Below are 23760 nucleotides of genomic sequence, written 5' to 3'. Positions count from 1 at the left end.
TCTGGATTTCCATTGTTGAACACGATGACCCGTGTTTTGAAGTTAGCATTCCATTTCCTGGCATAGTAATTTAGCTACAGTGATATACAAAATGCAATTGCCTGCCATTGCATTATAATAGGGATAGAGAAGTGAAATAATACAAGTATCATTCATTAGTATTCATGAAGTGCATGAATATACACTCACTTTGATCTAGGGTTATTTAATTACAGGGACATACATAATGTAATGCAATAGCAATCAACAGGTTTATAGATATGTGAAGACAATGCCATTAACATTCCCTTTGAACTAACCTAACACAGGCAACCGGCTAGACAGCATCACACTGGGAAACATAAGTACTCTGTGGGCAAATTTTTAACCAGTTTTGACAATAGTAGATGATGGATATCGGGGTGGGGATTGTGATTTGTTTTTATGGCATAATTATTTTTAAACAAACCTTAAATTAAAAGAAACTGAAATTGGTCTGATTATATCTCTTCCCAGTTCCTGAGAGGTAGAACTAAATCTAAATAAATAGCCCTTCAGTATAGATTAATGCACCATTGAATCAGAGGTCCCTAACCCCACATAAACTATTAATAGTTCCTTTCATTTTGAAATCAAAATTGGGTAGTAACTCAGTTCTCATTGTGAGGTTAACAAACCAAGTTAAGGTCACTTAGAGGCCTTTTCAAAGCTAACCATTGTGAACAGCTGTTTTTGTTTGTTTGTTTTTCCCTTAGAATTTTTTGTTTGTACTTTTGAACTAAAGCTTCTCCAGCCTTACTGTGTAATTTTCTTGATTTTAAAATTTTGCTAGATAGAAGACTCGGCCTGGCTCACAAATCATTTCAGACAATATGGCAGACCCCATCCGGTGGGCCAGATATCGCTGGCAGCGTCTGGTGTCCGCAGAAGGCAGGGATGGAAGCAGCAGCAGCTCTTCATGTGACAAGTGTTATCAATCATCCAAAATGTCTAGCAGACATAGAATAGTTATACCATGTCTGGGACACTTTAAAGAAGAGTATGAAAAGGTATCAAAATTATATATGAACAACAGAATACGGACTACTAAGTACACTTTATTCAACTTTATACCACGGAACTTATTTGAACAGTTTCACAGGTAAAGGTATTGGAAATTATTCTGATTTAAGAGTGTTTTTTTTAGTTTGTTTGACATTCACATGCTAACGTACAAATATGTTTTATAAATTACTCTTCTCTCTTGAATTTAGCTATCAGTTCTGATAACAGCTTTGTAACATGATGCATCTTTGAGTATCAGTTTTGGGATAGTGCATTTCTCCTCATTTGGTGGCATATCTTTCAGTTCACCATTTCGGATGAGTTAGATGTTCCCTCCTCTTGGATGACTGACATGGAGCAGCAGGTGATAGGATTTTTTTCCTCCATCTTGTTTTGCAGGTGTAGAGGTGTAGGAGAATGATGTTTTCCCCTTCTTCTTTTCAGCCACTCTGTGAATTTGACTGGTGGCTGGCTTGAAGAGTCATGTTAAGGAGTTGGTGGGAGGGCTTACTGGGGAAACAACACGGTGGACTAGAGGGGGGGGTTCCAAAAATGGATTTTGTAAAACCAATAAGGACACTGTCACTAGCCTTGCAATTGGTGAGATTCTTGTTCCACCCTAGCCTTGGTGGAAGAGATATGTAGAACATCTGTCAAGTCCTCACACCAGCCTCCTTAAGTCATCAAAGGGCTGATACGCTAATTTTTCCCTCCGTGGATAGTCTTTGATCACAAAGCTGTGAGAGCTGTAGTTGAGTCAAAGTTTCTTGACCTGCTCTTCTTTCTAGATTGGGAGTTCTATCAGTGGCAAATTTATTTAAATGGAGGGTGCAGACACAGGAATATTTTACCTGTTAAGTTTGTTTTCTCTGTTGTCTGATCATCTGTTTGAAATAATCATCCCAGTCATTTTATTGGTTGGAGCATGGAAACGGTTTGTGGATCTTTTATTCTTAATTTTGTGGGGAGTGGATGAGTTATTGGTAGCTTCAGTCTCTGGGTAGCATGCAATGGAAGACATGGAAGAGAAGCTGTCTCAACACAAAAAAGGGAGAGAGAACAAGAAAAAGTGGCAAAAACATCTGAGGGAGGAGGAAACACCCTTCGCATACAAATGCATGAGCTGAAAATGTAGGAAGCCAGCTTTACCATGTAAGAATTCCTGAGAAGATCTGATATGTGGTTCATGTGGAAAGCTATACCAAACATTCTTGATTGTTTGGGGTATCAAAAATACAAATCTGGTGACTAATCTGTTGATGTGTACAATATGCACTGTTGGCCTGTTACTTCAGGATGTTTTACTCCATGAAAATATGTGTAAGCATCTTGAATTTTCTTTATAGAACTCCCTCTATCACTTTAGAAGAAGGTTATTGCTATAATGGTTAAAATATGCACAATTTGATAACTAAACAATTAAATGCTGAAAGTGCTCCAACTCTTTCTACATCCTTTGTTTTAGTAGTTATTTGTTTACACCTTTCCTCTTATCTCAGTCCGGAAATTGCTGGTTATCTGTATTTGTTTTCCCACTTGATTTTATCATTTATAATATGGTACTGTAATAACCACTACCAAGGAAGGCTGCAAATGAAAGATGTGTTGAAAAGTTGGAAGTTGAAGCTGTAACTCTATAATTCTTCAACTGATGCAGAAGTGTTTCATATTTCCTTTAAGTTAAATTCTGATTGCATGGGCAGGAGGCGAGATTCATGATGCTTAGTCTTTCTGCTTTTTGCCTCAACATTGGATGTCTAAAATTTCTAACTCAGCGGTTCCCAAACTAATATGTGTACCACCAGTGGTACGCAGGCCACCTCCCAATGGTTCGCGTCAACCGACTAATTAAGGGCTGGTCTACACTTACCACGAAATTTGGCGACAGTCAACGGAAGATATGCAAGCTATGTATCTCCCATCAACTTCCTAAATTCTAATGAGCGCGGCGTCCCCACTATGTTGCACCGATGGGAAATGCCCTCCCCTTGACACAACGTTACTCTTTTTCCAGGGGTGGATTTATTAAGTCGATTTCCAGATCAATTGAGCGAGTCTCCACTTCTGCTCAGTTGATCCTGAAGAATCAATCTGATGGTGGCAAATTTGCCTCCGTCAGTGAAGACCTATCCTAAGACTGCAGAATTCTTTTAAAAAATCATTTAATTCCACCATCTCAGATGGGGAAGTTCATAGTGCATTTAATATTTTGCAGCTTTTTATATACATGGCTATACTATTGATTCAATGTGTTTTCACAACACTTAGGTTTTAAGGCAGTTTTCATGCATAGTCTGTTTATAAAAAATTGGTAGTGGTACTACAGGTGGTGACGTTTTATGTCGGGGACTCGCAACGTGGTACAGTTTGGGAACCGCTGTTCTAACTGATAGCGGGCATGGCTGAAGGCGTTAAGGCTGAAATTGAGATGTTTGAGGTTTGCATGGAGATGACAATTAAAGCAATGTGCTTGTGTTTCTGTATAGGGTAATAGCTCTTTTTCAGGAAATGTAATTAAATTTAGTTGGTGTGACCTCATCACTGACTAGATTATCTGAGTGATGCTGAGATGTGTGAACTTAAAACTTTAGCTAACTTTTTAATAATTTTGGATATAAAAAAGCGTAATGTCTTCTAATATGATCTTTGCTGATGACATGCTAATTTTGTACAAAAATCAAGCTGAGAGCTCTAGGAATGTTTTGGAATTATGTTGCCCGTGAAAAGGAGTTATCGTTTTTAATCTCTGGTTGTATGGTAAGAGCTCAGTTTTTTGTTTCTTTGTATTTAAGCCTGGACATGGATGCCATGTCTCCTTCCAAGCATGCAGCCTCTTAGGAAACATAACACACAGAAACTTCTGCTTAAAGCAGTTTGCTAGTGAACTGCATATCATTACCTGTGTGTCATACCTGCCTTTTACTCACCTCCTAAACTTCATTCCGTTCCTAACTCTTGCATTTTTTTTTTTTGTTTGTTTGTTTCAGAGCCGCCAATTTATATTTCCTATTTTTAGTTGTCCTGAACTGGGTCCCACTGGTGGAAGCCTTCCAGAAAGAAATTACAATGCTACCTCTAGTAGTTGTTCTGATAATTATTGCAGTGAAAGATGGCCTTGAGGATTACTCAAAATACAAACTAGATAAGCAGATAAACAACTTATTAACTAAAGTATATAGCAGGTAAGAAACAAGAATGTGTGTTTTTTTTAATTTGTTATTGATGAGTAAGGTACAATATATATTATTAGTGTATATATAAAAAAGACCAAAACAGTAAGTTTGAAGAATCTTCAGAATTGCTTTCTGGATTGACCATGTGGCCACATTCTTCTTTTGGTTTAAAAGTGACATATTTCAAGTCATGTTTAAGCCAATTCCCAATCATCTTAAAATAAACTGAAATAAGTCACACATGAATGGGTGAAAACTCCTGTGTGAAGACCTTTATTCAAGTATATTAACTTAAAATCACTTCCTTAGTTAAGCTGGATAAGTTGGTCCAGGATGCGCTATTTATGTTTCTTGACTAATGTCAAAAAGTTACTGATTATTGTAAGAGACCATTGTAAGTCTGACAGAAATCTAAGGGTTGCTATCTTATCCCAGCAGTGGTGGGAAGCTTATAGTCCTTCGTTAAGGGTTGTCCATACTGCATATAATTCTATTCTGTTCTTACATTATGCTCATCACTGTAGTATCTAAATGCCTTCCAGTAGTGCATTAAGAAATGTGACTAATATCTGTCCCATATTGTCTGTTCTCTCATCTTCTCCTCTGAGAGGAGAAGCATGTGCAATGGAGTGTCTTGTTTTGGTAGCATTTTAGGGTGTTTTTAATATGCCTGTTGGCTGTGTGTTTATATTAGATAAGGCAGGTCACAGAAATGTGTCTTGCACTTGGAGCATAAGATGGTGAGGTACATGATGGTCTCTAGTTCTTGGGGGAGTTCATTCCACACCCTCAGACCATCCCCAGCGTGATTTCTGTCTCTTGCATAGATTAGATTTATGCTTATTCCAGAGCTTCAGGCCGTCTTTTGAAAAGCCTCGTTATCCTAAGTCATACCCTTTTAATGTTGCTGTATTCGCCTTTTATGCATAAATTATTATGGATGTCAGTAAATTAATCTTTGCTCTTATTTCAGTTTTATTTGGGATTTTCTTAGGGCAGATGACAGACCACTGTGTTTAAATTGGTTTATTTGAAAACTGCACAATTTGGAACAGTTGTTTGTGTCTGTTAAAACAGTCGCAGGAACAGAATATCAGGGAAGCTTTGGGCCAGGATTGGAATACATTGGCAGCGGGTAAAAGTTGGCATAACAGTTTTGTGAACCATGCTTTCCTTAAATGAATGCCATTATGTTTTAAATCAACTAGTAAAGAGTTTCCAAATAAACATTAATAATAGGACTTTTTCCTTTCTTCATGTGGATATTGGCTGGGAAGATAGGGAGAAGTCCTTGATTCTTTTCCTGACTCTACCACAAATTTCCTAGGTGACCTTGGGCAAGTCACTTAATATCTATGCACCTAAGTTTCCTCATCTGTAAAACAAGGACAATAGTTCAGACATGCACACTTTGGAAGGGTGTTGTGGGGCTAAATTAATTAATAATTATAAAATGGAAATGGAAAGTACGATGGACCAGATTACTCTTTCTGTGTGATCATTCAGTGATATAAGGAGCCCCATTATTCATTTGCTGTGATAGCTGTGGCTGGTGGTAGCATGGGGAAAGAGCAAGTGGGCAACTGAAGCATTGCAGAGCGGGTGTAAGTGGCACCAGGAAATGGGGTGGCATGTTTTACTTCTCCCATGGAGGGACTGGTTCTGTGCAGCCACATACTGGTGCTCAGGCCTTGTCTTTATTAAAAAATAAAAATAAAAAAAAAAATCCCCCCATGTGTTGGCTAACAAGTGTAAGGCAAGTTATTGTTTCAACGTGTGTTAGCTGGTTGTGGTGAACCCACGGCTTCCTCTAGCGTAGATGTAGCCTCCTAAAGGCAGATTTGCAAAATTACAATCTAGTCTTGTGTAAATGTGGAGTATTATTTTGTGATTAACTCTCAGGGTGAAAAATTTTAGTTCTCTGACATTTAGCATGCCTCATCGATTATTTTTTTAAGAGCTAGTTCCATAACAATATGAATAACCTGGAGAGTGCTTTCTTAAAGTAATTGCAAAGACACAAAATTGCATCCTGTTCTGTAAATACAAATATGTCCTAGGTATAGCAACTTTCTGGGAGTTAAATTATTCAGCCAATTGTAACTGGAGCCTGAAACAGGAATATAAATTAAACTTTTAGAGAGCTGAAGTAATTTCTCTTCGTTCCACTCCTGCATGTGTCAATGGCAGAAGGCTTGAGGGCAAAGTCTGTTTTTATGGTCTCTTGTACTTCAGCTGATAAAACTGCATGTCCGCCTGCATGCTATTCAGTCTCAGTAGGCTGGAGCATCCAATATTCACGTTTCTAAATTCTCTTTGTGATATTTTCTTTTAAATCAAAAGTAGGTGGGTTTTTTGCTTTTTTTTTTTTTTTTAAATTTGCCTGTAATTTTGATCTGCCAGTCTGTATGTGCACTGGTTGGTCTCCTAGGCTCCATGTTAAATGGTTAGAATACCTGGCACCAGAAATGCCTTTTGTCCATGCGCAATAAGAAACAGAAGTGTCCCTTCCCACCAAGAAGGTTTGAGCACTTGGAGCAATCCTTCCATTCCTTCTGCTTGCACTTGTGCACTGTACACTGGTGCCCACAGTTCATCAGATGCTCTTGCTTACGCCTCACCTGAAATCCAAATCCTGTTGTATCAGAATAATGTTCACATGAACCAGCTGTGATCACATAAAGGGAGTAGTATGGCCTTAGATAAGCACTAAACAGCAGGAATAGACGGAAAGTTTAAGAAATAAAAATATTGTTTTTCATGCTAAAGGGCTTTCATAATAGAGTCCAATCCTGTAAGGTGCTGAGAGCTGTAAACTTTTATTCGCTTTATTTGGAGTTGCAAGATCTTTGCACTTTATAATGTTGAGCTGAGGGAGAGGAATCAGCTATTAAAAATACATAAATAGAAATGGTTTAAGTAGAATTATGTTCTAAATATTCAGTGATGTGGCAGCTGACAGTTTTAGATTTTCTGTACTTGCCTATCCAATTAAGAGACAAAAATTTTGGGTTCTAGAGTCACCATCAGGAGTACAGGTGGGGGAGGGAGAGAGATGAAGATTTAACACTTTGTTTACATAGTTTGGAAGTGTATTCACATAATGAGGGAATTTTAAAACACTACTTCCTTCTTGGAAATAGAAATCATACGACCAAATTCTGCAGTTATGCGCCGGTCAACTGCACAGAATGTTTGTTTTTTATTCCCATGAACAAGGTATGACCCCAATCCAGCAATTGATTGTGTGTGTGGATACACTGACCTTAAATTGGTAAACTATCTCACTTCGGTGTGTACTGATTTAGACTAACTAAATTACAGTCAAAACAATCATCTTTTATAATTAGTTTGTTCCTCTGAACTTGCAGCTTGTGGAATTTTTCATTTTGACTTATATATCTTTCAGGCAACAGAAGAAATACATAGATCAGTGCTGGAAAGATGTTAATGTTGGAGACTTCATTCGGCTTTCATGTAATGAGATCATTCCTGCTGATATGGTGGTGTTATACTCTACTGATCCAGATGGGATCTGTCACATTGAAACAGCCAGCCTTGATGGAGAGACCAATCTGAAGCAGAGGCAGGTGGTGAGAGGATATGCAGAGCAGGTGACAATTGTGCATTTCTAATCATTTTTAAGAAAATTGATGTTTCAAGAATTTTATTTAAAAACATTATTTTTAAAAAATCTCTTTCTAACTGGTTGTTGAGATGGGGCATGTCTACACCTGCATTGGACCCAAATAATTAATTGTTATAATTCAGACCCTTTATTAATTCACTGTGAATCTCTGTGTGGACACTGATTTCAGATTGAGTGCCCTGTTTCAAATCAGTTTAGGTCAATAAAAAATACTTCTTCAGGTACATGTCAGTGTGGATTTTGCTATGTGGATTCTCACCTATGCACCTCAGGCATGTGAAACTGGAGTCTTCTTTGAATAGCAGTGTCCGTCGGGACTGCACATGTTTCTTGTGCTTGGGCATAAAGGGTGGGGCGGTCCCAACCCTCCCTTTAGTTCCCTGTTACCACCTCTGGCAGCAAGATATGTATGTCCAACCTGCTAGTTCTCAGATTTGGCTAAATTCCTTCAAACACTTCATAAAACTTTCAGAACCCTTCTGATTTTTCTGACCTACGACAGCCAGGAACAATATCAGCCCATCTGGACTGAATATTGATGGTCAGAACATCCTTGCAGAGATCTCCTCGTACACTCTTCTACATACAAATCCCTTTATAGGGCTTCTCAACATGGTGGATTCAAAACCTGCAGGCTACAATCCCTGCATATTCTGTGCTGGGCTAATTCCATTGAAAGACTTGATGAGACTGTCAGGAGTCATATCAGATCCAGTCCAGACAGCATGACCTTTGGAAGCTGCCTCGTCTCATTCCACCAGCCGTGGTCTGCCATGACATTGGACAGATGGTTACTACCCTATCCAGTTCTGTTCTTTATCTGCTACACACTAACTTTCCATGTCCCTCTTCAAGGACTTATTGTTGCATCTAAAATCCATAGTGGAGATACCACTGAAATTCCGGGGAGGAGGCTTCTACTCCCAGTATTTCTTCATCCCGAAGAACTTGGGGGGGTGAGTGGGAAGTTTGTCCTATCCTAGACCTGGGGAGTCTCAACAAATGAATATTCGGTCTCAGGTTCAGCTTGTCTCCTTTACTCCCTCTCGCCAAGCTCAGGACTAGTTCATGGTTAGGTACTTCTATGTATCTCCCCGTCTGGCCCACAGGAAATACCTAAGATTCACAGTGGGACTCAGCTATTCTCAATACAGGGTTCTGCTCTTCAGACTCTCCATAGCACCAAGAGTATTCAAAAAAAGCCGGGCAGTAGTGGCAGTGCACTTATGGAGAAAGGGAATTCACATGTCCTCACTGGACGACTGTTCTCCTAACTAGGACTCCTTGTGAATTTGTCATGGATTCCATTGCAGACAATAGAGTTCAAAGGAGCTATGATTGATTCTTGATCAGTGAGATGTTACCTGTCAGAGGACAGGTTTCAGTCCCTTCAGTTGTTGACAAGGGACTTAAGATCAAACCCAAGAACAATGGTGCATATGTGTCTGGGACAACTAGGCTATGGAACAGTGTATACATATGTGACACTGTTAGCCAAGCTTCACCTGCGGCTCTTACAATTATGGCTGTGGCTGGTGTGATCCTCATCCAAGCATCATGTGATCAAGAGTCACCGTCCTGCCCAAGATCTTACAGAACTCACTTGGTGACTGGACTCGGAGAACATATGAAAGGGGTGCCATTCTGTCCCCTCCTCAATTCTGACAATTAACTGCCTGCATTGGCTTTGGTCGGCTTCAGAAACATGTTTATATCCTTGATTTGCAAAGCAGCAACAAGGAGCAAAGCTGCTAACTTTTACAAAATATTGCATCCTGGTTAAAATATTACACTCTTGACATGTCTGCTAGGTTTGATGCCAAGTTTGGGAGAGCATCTCTTCTGCTACTTCAATCTCTATTTGACAAATGTGGCATGTGTTGCTCATTCCCACCACCCTGCTTGCCAGTCACCTACTGTGGGATTCACACTGACACACATATTCAATGAAGAAGGAATGGTTGCTAACACTATGCTTACTCTGATTCTTTGAGATGTTGCAGTCAGCGTGGGACTCAGGACCCAAGATCCATCCCCACATCTCAGAGACCTCAGCAACACCGGCTTTGACTTGCAAGGAAACTGAGTGGGAATTGTGGCCACGCCACCCTTTACACTCTTGTACTGGAGCATAAGGAGGTACCGGGCACATGCATGGCTCCAGCTCATGCTGCTATTCAAAAGTATCTGAACTTAGGTGCATGAGCACATACATACCTGGAGTGGGATTCACACAGACTGCAATGACTAAAGAACCACAGTTACTGTAGGGTGAATAACAATTCCATTTAAATGAACTGGAAATAGGACATGCTTGATCTGCACTGTCTATACACAGACTCACACCAAAATAACTAAAGAAGTGAATTAAAGCAGATTTAATTAATTTGGTTCCAGTTTGTGAGTAGACAAGCCCTGGTTTTCCACTGCCTTGTATCTTGTTGAATAATTTACCGCTGTGCAAAGTGGGTATAAATTATTACTAGATCAGAATAGTAGCATTTTACAAATGGGGTGCACTCATCAGAACAGAAGAACTGCCATACTGGGTCAGATCAATTGTCGTCCTTCTGACTTGGTATCCTGTCTCTGATACTGGTCAGTGCCAGAACTTCAATGTACAGAACAAGGCAGGTTTTGGAGTGATACACCTCAGTCTTCCACTCCCAGATTCTGGCAGTCAAAGGTTTAGGGTCACCCCAAATAGCCATTGGTAGACCTGTCCTCCAGGAACTTACCTAGCTTTTTTTTTTTCGAACCCAGTTATACTTTTGGCTATGATAACATCCCCTGGCAACAAGTTCCTCAGGTTAGTTGTGCACCGTGTGAAGAAGTACTTCCTCATATTTGTATTAAACCTGCTGCCTCTTAATTTCATGGGTGACCCTGTTTTTTTGTATTGTGTGAAAGAGTAAAGAGCAACGCTTCTCTGTTCACTTTCTCCATACCATTCATGATGTTATAGACCTCTACCAGGTCCCCCCTTAGTTGTCTCTTTTCTAGCCTTAATAGCACTAATCTTTTTAGTATCTCCTTATGTAGCCTAAATAAATAAGGAGCATGACAGTGGAGAAAGAGGTCCCATATATTTAAGTATTTATGTTTATAAAATGACAAGAGGCACCTCTCAGAGGCTCTTGGCAACTCTGACAGTAAATCAGTATATGATATTAACAGCAGGCCCCCAAGGTATGTGCAAATAAGAAAGTGCCAAACTAAAATTTCTAAATTTCAAACTCTATCTATGGATTTATATCTTAACCTCAGGACTGATGTCCTCCAGAAATGGAAAGGGAAGTCTAATGGTGAGAATTCAGGGTTCTTTGAAACCCTTAATTATGAAGAAGACATTTCCAATGAAACCTATGAGTTATAGACTTGGACTTTGAGAACCTGAATCTAATACTCCTTTCTTAAAGAGCAGCTGACATGTCAAGGAACTCTCCTGTTGTTTTAAAGCATTCTACTGAGAAATCATTCTATTTCAATATCATGGGCCAGATTTGCAAAAGTGCTGATTCTTCATGTAGCTCATTAATTTCAATTGGAATTGGGGTTTTAACAAAGTACTTCTGCAAATCAGGCCCTATGCACTTTTCCGTACTACTAGTCAACTTTCAGTCTTTCTTAAGAAGGGAATTTGCTCATGACAGGTAACTGTTTTTCATTCTGTTTTACTCCCGCTTATTCATCGCTTTGTGGTTCTAGTTCTTTGTGATGATAATTTCTCCAGCACTAGTTAGGCGTCATCTACACTAGAAAGTTTTGCTAGCAAAATTTCCCTTCTGTCAGCCTAGTCTTCAGCTTGGTTGTGTCCATGAAGCATCAGTGGCTCATCTGATACAACCCAGAGCTAGGAAGTCTCTCCACTCATCTTGTATTCTGATTTGGCAAAATACCTCCTTTTTGTTCCACACTGCAATGTTTGCTACTCTGAACAACTTCAAAGTCTGTGAATTCGTAATTTTTGTGAGCTACGTCACTCCTGGTCTGAATTTTATGTTCTCCTCTGTGAATATAGGTTTCTGAAATTGATCCAGAGAAATTTTCAAGTAGAATAGAATGTGAAAGTCCTAACAATGACCTCAGTCGATTCCGCGGCTTTATGTAAGTAGGCTTGGGGGCTTTGCCATTTGTTATGGTAATTTTGCTAATTTGCTGTTGTCTTGTAATGTTTGCTTTTTAAAACACCTTATATTTAAACCACACTGTCTAATTATAATTGCATCATTAAATTTCTGTGTGTGGCTGAGAAGACATGAAGCCCCCAAAATGCTTTCTGTAATGTAATTTCTGTGAATGGCAGAAACGTCCTGATTAGTTTTTGTTCTAATGAAATTTTCAAGCGCTTAGGCTATACTGATAAGTTCCAGAGGGGTAGCCGTGTTAGTCTGTATATAGCAAAAACAACGAGAGTCCTGTAGCACTTTAAAGACTGACAAATTTCTGCAAGCATAAGCTTTCATGGACTGCAGCCCACTTCCTCAGATGCATGAAATAGAAATCAGATAGGAGGTACATATATATACATCCAAGGGTAAGAAACAACAATGGGGAGGGTAGGTGTTAGCAAAGTCCATTCAGTTAGAGTAGATGAGACCTATTCACAACCATTGATTAGAAGGTGAGAATGTGTGAACAGTGACAATTACTTCTTGTAATGAGATAACCATTCCAAGTCCCTATTCAGACCCTGTCTGATTGTATCAAGTTAACATATGAGTTCCAGCTCTGCAGTTTCTCGCTGAAGTCTGTTTTTGAAGGTTTTTTGTTGAAATATGGCAACTTTCAAAGCAGCTACAGAATGTCCTGGGAGATTGAAGTGCTCTCCTACTGGTTTATGGATGTTAACATTTTTTATGTTCTGATTTGTGTCCATTTATTCTTTTGCGTAGTGACAGTCCGGTCTGGCCAATGTACACGGTAGAGGGACATTGCTGGCACATGATGGCATATATTACATTAGTAGATGTGCAGGTGAATGAGCTCCTGATGGTGTGGCTGCTGTGGTTAGGACCTGTGATGGTGTCACGAGAGTCAATGTGTGGGCAGAGTTGTCAATGGGGTTTGTTGCAGGGATAGGTTCCTGGGTTAGTGTTCTTGTTGTATGGTGTACGCTTGCTGGTGAGTATTTGCTTCAGTATTTGGGGGGCTGTCTGTAAGCAAGGGTAGGTCTGCCTCCCACGGCTTGAGTGAGTGAGGGATCATCTGCTAGGATAGGTTGTAGATCCTTAATGATGTGTTGGAGAGATTTTAGCTGAGGGCTGTAGGTGATGGCCAGTGGTGTTCTGTTGTTTTCTTTGTTGGGTCTGTCCTGTATTAGGTGACTTCTGGGTACCCGTCTGGCTCTGTCAATTTGTTTCTTCACCTCTCCAGATGGGTATTGTAGTTTTAAGAATGTTTTATGGAGATCCCGTAGATGTTTGTCTCTATCTGAGGGATCGGAGCAAATCTGGTTGTTTCTTAGGACTTGGCTGTAGACAATGGATCATGTAATGTGTCCAGGGTGGAAGCTGGAGGCATAAAGATATGTATTACGGTCAGTCGGTTTTTGGTATACAGTGGTATTAATGTGACCATCCTTTTATTTGTATTGTAGTGTCCAGGAAGTGAATTTCTTGTGTGGACTGGTCCAGGCTGAGGTTGATGGTGGGGTGGAAATTTATTGAAATCCTGGTGGAATTCTTCGAGGGACTCTTTCCTGTGGGTCCAGATGATGAAAATGTCATCAATGTGGCGTAGGTAAAGAAGAGGTGCTTGGGGACGAGTTTTGAGGAAATGGTGTTCTAGGTCAGCCATAAAAATGTTGGCATACTGTGGGACCATGCGGGTGCCCATAGCTGTGCCACTGACTTGAAGGTATAGATTGCTTCCAAATCTGAAGTAGTTGTGGGTCAGGACAAAGGCACAAAGTTCTGTAGCTGACTTGAAAGTTGCCATACTTCAACAAAAAAACTTCAAAAACAGACTTCAGGTAGAAACTGCAGAGGTGGAACTCTTATGCAAACTTGACACAATCAGACTGGGTCTGAACAGGGACTTGGAATGGTTATCTCATTACAAGAAGTAATTGTCACTGTTCACACATTCTCACCTTCTAATCAATGGTTGTGAATAGGCCTCATCTACTCTAACTGAATGGACTTTGCTAACACCTACCCTCCCCATTGTTGTTTCTTACCCTTGGATGTATATATATGTACCTCCTATCTGATTTCTATTTCATGAATCTGAGGAAGTGGATTGCAGCCCATGAAAGCTTATGCCTGCAGAAATTTGTTAGTCTTTAAAGTGCTACAGGACTCTCATTGTTTTAGTTTATACTATAATTCACATTGGTGCCTTCTTTATTCAGAATGGCTCTCATCTGTTTTTAATGGTTTTGTGATGTCTGCAATAACTCCATCCCTAGTACTCATTCTGGATTGTAGTCTGAATGGGGAGACAGTATTGTCTAATTATGAAAGACCAGAACTGGGAATGACTCTATTGCTGAGGGTTACACTATAGATGCTTTGCAAATATAACTATATCAGTAAAGCCCTCTTGTGGAAACACAATTTATACTGGCAAAAGGAGTTTTTTGTCGATTATAATTAAACCACTTCCCCAACTGACACAAGCGGTGCTGGCAAAATACCTTTTTGGTATTAACTACATTTGCCAGAGGGAAGGGGAGCATTGCTGGACTAGTTAGGCTGGCAGGAGTGTGATGGTTTTTTTTTTCCCCCTTCTTCTTTACACTCCTAACCAACATGGCTAGGCCTAGTGTGGACCTGGCCTGCCTCTGGCTTGCTGTGTGACCCTGGGCAACTTGCTTAGCTTCCCTGGGATTCAGTTTTCCCATCTGTCAAATCTCCTTTGTAAAGAGTTTGTGACATCTGTGTGAAAAGCACTGTTTAAGGTGCAAAATATTTTTTTAATGCAAACTACTTATATTTTAATTTTGAAACTCTCCATACAATGCCCCTTCTCTGCCCCCCCCCAAAACATGGAGAATAAAAAGTATAAAGACTTACTCAGTCTATCGATATTATAGTTAACCTGCTTACGACACAGTTAAAATAGCGTTCTATCGTCTAGTATTGACATGTCCTAACTGTGTATTAGCCGTGTCCCTGGTCTGCGTGACAGCCTTGGTTAGAGCAGGGCTGTAGAATGTTTTGGGGGCCCTGCTATTCTATGGTTAGGTCACTTCTGCATTACAAGGTGGGATCATGTTTTAATAGTGTCAAGAGGGGACAAGATTCTACTCTGGTTCCCCAGCATAGATTTGATTGAGGTGTAGGGGTGGAACTGAAGCCAGCAGAGTTCCTCCCCAATAAACACAATCTAGTGTGAATTCGGATGAGCTGGGTTGAAGTGTCTGCTTTCCGTTCTTAGCGTTGGTCCTGAGATCACTCTGGCAATGTTGCTCTTATGCAGGATTTTCTTCTAATTATCCAGCTGACTAACATTTGGCTTGTAAACATATGAAATCTCAGTATAAACCAAGAGAGCATGGCCAGATTTTCAAAAGAGCTCAATAAGTTTGGTGCTGAGTTCTGTTTAAAATCTGGCCATAAGTGTCACAGAGGGAGTTGGTGGGCACTGGGTGACAATCTGCCCCAGGGTGTTTTCGAGGAGTGATTGCTCTGAATGCTGTGGGGGGGCTCCTGCACACCTGTTAAGCAATGCTCTGTGTTTGCAGTGAACATTCAAACAAGGAGAGAGTGGGCCTGAATAGAGAGAACTTGCTGTTACGAGGATGCACAATCAGAAACACAGAAGCCGTTGTGGGCATTGTGGTGTATGCAGGTTAGTGGAACGGGTGGCACCCAATTTTCATGCAAACATGAGTTCTTCAAGATTTCCTTTATAAGCTTTATTTACCTGACCTGAGGAATGGTAGGGTTCAGTGCACTGGTAAATGGGAAATAGAGCCTTTTTACCTCTAGATTGCCAGTTTCAGTCCAGCATGGGTGAGTAGCAGCTGGAAGCATTGCTAATGGGTGAGTATTCAGTGGGCTGTATATGAAATAAATTGGTTTCTCTCTTAAAAGTTTTATGCTGCTGTAATGTCTGCAGATTGGTGATCTCAGTCCAGTTCCAGATGGACTGGTCTCAGCACCTCCCCCCGCCCACACAACAATTAGCACTGGTTATTAGTTGCCTTAAAATAGAGCCCAAGGAATGGGGTGGGTATGTAGACTGATGCTCCCAGAAGAGGTCTTGCTGTTCCCTAGTTGAGGTTGTGCTGTTATTGCCTGACCTATGTATATCCTGTGACAGAGTGATCAGTCCGGCCCCTTTAGCAAGCACTAAAATTCATATTTAGAAAGTAATAACCCACTTTGAAGTGCAACTTCTGTTAGACAGAAGGGAAAAGTTATTGATTTTTCAGATACAGGGGACCAAACAAAACCGAAACTTTTCTTCTTAGAGCAGAATTAATGGATGCATTGTATTGGCAGTTAATTGCTATGCTTAAGTTTAGAACTCTTCTTCAAATACTAATTAACCCATGCATCCAATTTTCTCAGTCTTCAGGGATGTGTTTGAATATCTGCCAGAAGAGAAACTGAAACGTTTATTGTGCGTTACAGGTCATGAAACCAAAACAATGATGAATAATAGCGGTCCTCGTTACAAACGCAGTAAATTGGAAAGGAGGGCGAACACTGATATCCTTTGGTGTGTTCTGCTTCTGATATTAATGTGTTTAATTGGTGCCTTGGGTAAGTAAAGTGTGAGTAAGGATCTGCAAAGTAGAACTTTGTTTGTCTTTCCCCTTCCTCCCCTTCCCTAGCATGTTTTTTTAGTGCTTTATTTTTGGAGATGTCAATTTGATGAGATATAGGAATAAATCATAGTCTCCTTTTTCCAGGAAGCAAAGTCTTTACCCAGCAGTAACTGGGTTAAGAATGAAGAGTGATCTGGGATTAATTAATATCAACTAGCTAAATTTCTTATATACTGAGTGGACCTAGGCATTGAAAGTTAAAGACTAAGGCTTATCTGTGCTACGAAATCTGGCATTACTTTCAGGAAAATTTAAAAACTGTTTTAATTCTCACCGTTGCTTTGCCTGTCTAGACGAGGTGCTGGTATCCAGATCACTTCTGGGTGCAATTTAAAGTGGTGCTTTTTACCCATAAAGTCATAAATAGTTTAGGTCCCAAGTCCCTCAAAAGCTGCCTCTCTGCTTGTGTAATACTTTAGCCACTGAGCTGCATGCAGATCTTGAATTCACATTCTCCTGAGTAGAGAGACCTGGAAGGATGATATTTTCAGTGGAAGGCCTTCAACTCTGGAATATGCTTTCCCAGCTGGTCTTCCATTGACCTTACTTGTATGTTGCAAAGTTCATATTTTCTCCTAAGTCCTTTTCTAGAAACAAGGGCTGATAGGATGGTAATGGATGGAGAGTTTGAGTTTGGGGGGACTTTATATTTTGCACATTGGATAAATTTAGTACTTGCATTCAGATGCCTGGAGGGGCACATTTTATAATAAAAATGAGTAGATTTATAAAAATGTTACTGCAATCCCTGAGACAATCTTACTCCTGGAGTACATTGGTGGTACAAGTGTGTTAGCTGAAATAGTTTTTAAGGTTGGATTTTTAAAACCATTTTCTAACAGCCAGTGTTGTAATTTAGGCAGGACCTACTTTGTGCCCACATTATGATCCAGGCTACTTAATGTGTACAGTTTCTCAAGCTGTGTTATGCATACTCCTGGGGGTACACGAGACACAGGCAGGGGGTACCCAAGGAAAAACAGAGTGAAGGGGAGGAGGGCGGCAGCCCCTAGCTTCTGGTGGAGGTGGGCGGCAGCCCCGGCTTCCCACCCAGTCACAGCTCCCAGCTGGGAGGTGGGCAATAGCCACCAACTTCTGGGGGAGGCGGGCAGCAGCCCCCTGCTTCCTGCTGGGTCCCAGCTCCCAGCTGGGAGGCAGGTGGTAGCTTCCAGCTTTTGGGGAAGGCACGCAGCAGCTGCCCACTTCCCATCCAGTCCCAGCTCCTAGCTGGGAGGCGGGCAGCAGCTGCCTGCAACTTGCCCAGGTGGCAACCTCCCTCCCTGGCTCAAAGCCCAGCACCCAGAAAACTTGTCAGTTGACAACTGTGGCAGCCCCAGATTTTACCAGTTACCCTCTTTTCCTGTTTTTCTCTCTCTCTCTCGCTCTCCTTCCCTGTCTCTCTCTCACCCCTTCCTTCTCTCAAATCTATGGCAAAAAATTTGGCGCGACACTTTATGTTCCTCAGCATTGGCATGCTGCTCAAAGCCTCCTAGCTTTGGCCAACATCACCTGTAGCCCAGGTACATACTTGAGTTGTGCACCCCTGGTGTAAAGAGGTAACCCTACCCCCACTAGATCTGACATCTGTCATATCACAGCCTTATATACTCAGCCCTTCTTCCAACATATTGCTCTCATTAGTCTGTAAACATAAAATCCTGTGGAAAATTGAATGTTGGGGTATTTGTTAAAATTTTCAGAAGCTAGGGGGTACTTGCTACTTAAAAGGTTGAGAAACACTGGCCTGGATAACCCACAGTTCACAAGCTAAGGGTGTCACTCAAACAAGCTACTTCATTGTTGGTATTTTCCAGAAATAAAAATCCTTTGAAGCTTACATCAACTATATCTTTTTAATATTCCCATTGGATTGTTGATGAATATTAAATAATCAAAATGCTACATGCATCTTCTGTTGATGCAATACCATTGTGACCTTCCTTGATGAATTAGAATAAGCAAACAGGGAGGAGGAGTTTGTTTTGATGAACTCTTCCTTGAGGAAAAACCAAAAAGCTAAAGTATAGTTGATTTAAAGCTTGATACCTGTTCTGACTGACTGACTTTTTCTTTTTCTTTTTTTTTTTTTTTTTTTTCTTTCCCCGTCATTGGTTTTTTTTAAGGTCATGGAATTTGGTTAAGTAGCTACTTGGAGATACCTCTTTTTAACGTGCCTGAGCCAGATGGAAAATCCACTCCACCAGTGTTAGCAGGGTTTTATATGTTTTGGACAATGATCATTTTATTACAGGTAACTTCAGTCCACCTTAAACATCATGGGCCAGATTCTGCTCTCATTTACACCAGTGTATATCTGAAGTGACGTTTTTTACTTTACTTTATTTACACTGGTTTAATTGGAACAGAATTTGGTTTCATAATCATCTGAGTATCTAGCTGCATGTAATCCACTCATTTTATTTTGTTAGGTCTTGATCCCGATTTCTCTCTATGTTTCAATCGAAGTTGTCAAATTGGGACAAATCTATTTAATTCAGAATGATATTGACTTGTACCATGAGAAAACTGACTCCACTATTCAGTGTCGAGCGCTGAATATTGCAGAAGACCTAGGACAGATCCAGTACATCTTCTCTGACAAGACTGGAACCCTCACTGAGAACAAAATGGTTTTCCGGAGATGCAGCATTGCGGGACAGGAATATTGCCATGAGGAGAATGGTAGGGAATGAAACACTAAGACAGCATTCATGCCTTCTTTATTCTTGCCGAAGTTGAAAGGTTTAAAGAGTAGGGTGCATGTGAAATCACTTGGAAGACCCATGCACAATAGCCTGGAGGGGGGAATGCAGCCTGACCCTGTTAGCAGCAGTTCTTGTGAACTGGCGCACTATCCATACATTGCCTTCTGTGTTAAGAGTCATGAGAACTGTTGGCAGAGAGCTAGCATGTAGATAGTCTCGTTTCTATTCACTGTGCAGGAGAAACAGGTTTTTCTCTGACTGAATGAATGTCACTGGAATCCAGTCACTGCACTCTGCCTCTCTCTCTGAAGTTTTGGAAACTGTCACTAGAAAAGTTTGTAAATCATCTTTCCTCTCTTTAAGTAGCGAGCCAGGGATAATATCTGCACAGTATTTTAGATTGCAGCTGCCCAGTTCATCACTGTGGCAGAGACTTGAAAATATCCTTCCTAACTCCATGGAGCCTTGTTTTAGGCCTCAGTTCAGCATGTGGTTATTGAAAAGCACAGGAGTAGTCCCACTGAAATTATGTGCTAAAATTTAGCCATATGCTTATGTATTTTGCTGACTGAAGGCCTTAGTGACTTCACTAGTGTTACACTTTGTTTACAGTGCCTATAAAGTGGCACATCAGAAATAGGTGGAAATAAATAATATTAACTTAAGTTTAGGAAGCCTGTGTACTGAATTCTTATTGCTCTATGTCCTGTATATGAGAGACATTCTACATCTGTCTCTCAGTGGCCGATGAATGGCCCTCTGGTAACCAAGTGAAATTATAAATAGCATTACTGACTCTTCCACTTAACTTGATCATCGGTTAATTTAGCTGTCTGGCTAAGTTAGATCAAAAATACAGGAGTATAATGTATTTCAATCATTTTGTGCAGGTACTATTAGATAATACTAGCCACTGCATAAATCTGCCATTTAATCAATACGCAAGGCCAATGTTCTGCACGCGATCAAAAACCAAAGTGAGATCATGGTAATGCATGCTTAGTAAAAGTTGTGGTATTCACAACATAGTGTTTACTGTTGCTGTTATAGATGTAACCGTTCATTTTGCAAACTAGATACACCCCCTACTGGTCACATTGATAAACCAATCAACCTCTTTAATTCAATATCATGGAAACACATTTGATTAGAAACCAATTTAAAATATAGTTTCTGCATAAATTTTTGTGTAGTGTATGGAGAAGATAGAGGTGTTCATTCACATTGCACATATGAACAAATTTAGAAGAAAGTAGGGGCAATAGCAGATATAAAAATATGAAGAAATGTCCATTAGCTTCCAATTTTTAAAGTCTCATTAAAACAATATAAACAATTTAAATAGAAATTATACTAAAAAGCTAATGAAATAATAAAAAGTTTTAAGAAGAAGTAAATGAATGACTATATTTGCTCATGCAAATGCGGCTCTTATGTGGAAGATGGAGGGAGTTCCCGTCCCTGGTGGCATGTGCGGCAGCTGCCCGGCTCGGTGCTGAGCCCAGCCACCGCCGCACTGCTGCTGCAGCCCCAGCTGCCACCATGGCCTCTGGGGCCCTGCGCAGCTTCCTCTTTGAGTACAACACCCCCCGCATCATCCTGCAAAGTGGGGCTGGTGAACCGGGCAGTGTAGCTGGCCATCCTGGCCTACGTGATCGGGTGAGTGCAGGCGGGGCTGGCGCAGGCAACAGGTCCCCGGCCAGCCCTGGGGCTGGGCACGACTGAGCAGCCCCTCCCCAGGCACCACTGGTTCAGGGGAGCCCGGCACCCCACGGTGCGATCTGTCGTCCGACCCCCCCACAAGGACTTTAACTTTCATCTGTGAGGCCGCCGCTGGGGAAACGGGAAATTCCCATTCCCCTCCCCCATCCCAACTATGTCTTGCTAAGGGGATTCCAGGGGAGAGCGTCTCCCCTCCCCTAGGCCTGATGGGGGGCGTCTGACCTAGGCAGGAGGAGGAGGAGGAGGGGTGCGCACTGTCCTGGCTCCCCCTGCCCAGGGGGTCAAGCGATGGCTGGAGGCAGTGAGGGCGTGGGACAGGCAAAGCTGATACACCCTTGTGTAGTAGCCACGTTTCTATGTTCGTGTCTTCCACCCCTTTCTATGGGGGGCTGCCTGGGGCAGAGAGTGGGCCTGGCCTCTGTTTGTGCAGCTCCTGGGCAGGGTCTGTGGGGCGTGTGGTAATGGTAGTAGTACCGCGGGGCTGCCCCCAGAATACTTGCACTCAATGCTTTGGGTGCCAGGATGCTGCTGGAGCAAGGAAAGTTGAAAGCAAGGATTGCCAAAAGTCCCACTGAGTCAAAAATCGCAACATACAAGGTAATAAATAAACATTTTGATTGTTTTGTCTTATTGTAAATTATTGTTTCAATGTATGTGCGTCCAGTATGTATGTGTGTGTTTATACTGTACTGTGTGTGTATATATATATACACACACACACACACAAAAAAAAGGTAAATGTGGCTCTTTGCGGTATCTATAGCTATTTTTTGGCTCTTAGTCTCTGACTGGTTGGCCACCCCTGAACTATATAGTACATATCAATCGTTATTTGTATGGCAGTGTAGGAAGCCGCTGTGGCCTCCCTCGGAGACAGAGCCCGAGAAAGGGCACGAGAGCCCTGATTGGCCCAGCTCACACCCTGCCCCGGAGTCTGCCCGGCAACAAGGGACCCGGGCCGTGATAGGACCACCCGGCCAGGCCAATTGGCAGCCACGGGGCGGAGCCCCAACAGGAAGGGGAAGGATAAAAGCCTGGCCCCTGAGCTCAGTAGGGCCCAGATTGCTGCCAGAGGCAGACGTGCGGCCCCGCCAGCAGAGGCCGAGGCCAGAGCCTAACCGCCGCCGACAAACCCCGGTCCCACCTGGGCCCGGGGATTGGATAGGGCCCTCGAGGAGCTGGACCAGACAACCCGGCCAGGACGACTGGGCCGAGTTACCCCGACCCCGAGCCCGGGGCCGTGCTCTGGGACCGCCAGACTGGGCTGAGACCCCAGAGCAGCCCGAGTGGCAGGCACCCCCGGAGGCCGGGCCGGATTTGGAGGAACTGCCGGCCGCCGAGCCCCTCCCTGCAGCGGGACAGGACTTGGAGGAGCTGCCCAAGGCCGAGCCATTCCCCACCTCCAACGACCTGGAGGAGCTGCCCCCTGAAGAGGAGCTTCCTGCCTTACCCCCCATTGATGAGGAAGGACTGACGGCACTAGACCAGGTGGACTATCCCCGTGTCACGGAGGAAGCAGGTACTAGGGTCAGTGGGGAGGAAGTAGCCCAGGGACAGCCACGGCCTGTGGCTGAAGCCGCCTTATAGCCGGTGTGTTGCGGCGGGAGCCCCGCCGGCACAGTGGCAGCCGCTTCTGCCACTGCTAGGGCCCTGGGCTGGGACGCAGTGGAGACGGGTGGGCCTGCGTCCCCCTCCCCTTCCCCCTTTGCCCTCGCCACCCCAGGAGGATTGCTCTCCTGACCCCGCCGGAAGCTGTTGCCTCCTCTGCTCACCCTGCCTAGGGGTTGGAGCAACTGACTCCTTGTTCGCCCGCCCTGCCTAAGGGCCTGAGCGCTCCTCTGCTCACCCTGCCTAGGGGTTGGAGCAACTGACTCCTTGTTCGCCTGCCCTGCCTAAGGGCCTGAGCGATCCTCTGCTCACCCTGCCTAGGGGTTGGAGCAACTGACTCCTTGTTCGCTCACCCTGCCTAAGGGCCTGAGCGATCCTCTGCTCACCCTGCCTAGGGGTTGGAGCAACTGACTCCTGGCTCGCCCGCCCTGACCGAGGGCCGGAGCGAGTAACTGCTGCTCACCCTGCCTAAGGGCGGACTAGTAGGACTACTCACTCGCCAAACGCGAGCTATTCCCTGTTTGTAGGAAGCCACTGTGGCCTCCCGCGGAACCAGAAACGCTTACAGGCAGTAATGGCTAGAGGCTGCCAGTCAAGGATCAGAGCCCTCTTGTTCTAGATGTCATACATCCACCATTCATTTTCCACGTGGGTCCTGGTTCGTTAGTATCCCCTTAATAAAATCTCATAACATTAACTCTATTTACAGTTGTTTCATGCTGTGCCCTGGTGGCTGGGGATTGGTCATGTACTTATCAATGGTGACACTTGAATACAAAAACAGTATAAATACAGCATGAAAAATGCGAGGGCCAATTTGTTCTCATTATTTTTTTTTTTTTTTTTTTTAAGAGCATTGGGGGGGACCCACAAATTGGTTCATTTTTAGATGGCACTTCTCAGAACATTGCACAGGATTCTTATTCACGTAGTTCCTGTTTTAGACATAGGAGTTGCATGGCAGAAACCCAGTGGAATCTTTTGGTTATATTCCACTTAATCTACGTGTATACATTTGTGCTTACTGATATACATACGCTCATATTGCCCAGGATGTAGGAAGAGCAAAGCGCATAATTGTGTTGATAGCAGTGGCTG

At 42.4% G+C, this 23760-nt stretch overlaps 1 protein-coding gene across 1 annotated transcript in view; it reads left to right on the top strand.

Moving 5' to 3' along the window:
• Positions 1-23760, top strand: part of ATP10D (ATPase phospholipid transporting 10D (putative)) — a 72857-nt gene that overhangs the window by 27395 nt on the left and 21702 nt on the right. Inside the window, exons 2-9 of the mRNA XM_067531283.1 lie at positions 812-1120; positions 4011-4205; positions 7606-7810; positions 11867-11952; positions 15536-15642; positions 16431-16562; positions 18751-18878; positions 19057-19309. Coding sequence (XP_067387384.1) covers positions 852-1120; positions 4011-4205; positions 7606-7810; positions 11867-11952; positions 15536-15642; positions 16431-16562; positions 18751-18878; positions 19057-19309 — 1375 coding nt within the window. The 5' untranslated portion in view covers positions 812-851. The remainder of the gene's footprint in view (positions 1-811; positions 1121-4010; positions 4206-7605; positions 7811-11866; positions 11953-15535; positions 15643-16430; positions 16563-18750; positions 18879-19056; positions 19310-23760) is intronic.

The sequence above is a fragment of the Emydura macquarii genome, unplaced genomic scaffold, assembly GCF_026122565.2.
Source record: "Emydura macquarii macquarii isolate MOO-44397 ecotype Brisbane River unplaced genomic scaffold, CSIRO-AGI_Emac_v2 contig_3128, whole genome shotgun sequence".
In the NCBI taxonomy this organism is placed as follows: Eukaryota; Metazoa; Chordata; order Testudines; family Chelidae; genus Emydura; species Emydura macquarii.
Note: the sequence above shows the minus strand (reverse complement) of the source record. Positions and strands in the feature narration are given on the sequence as shown.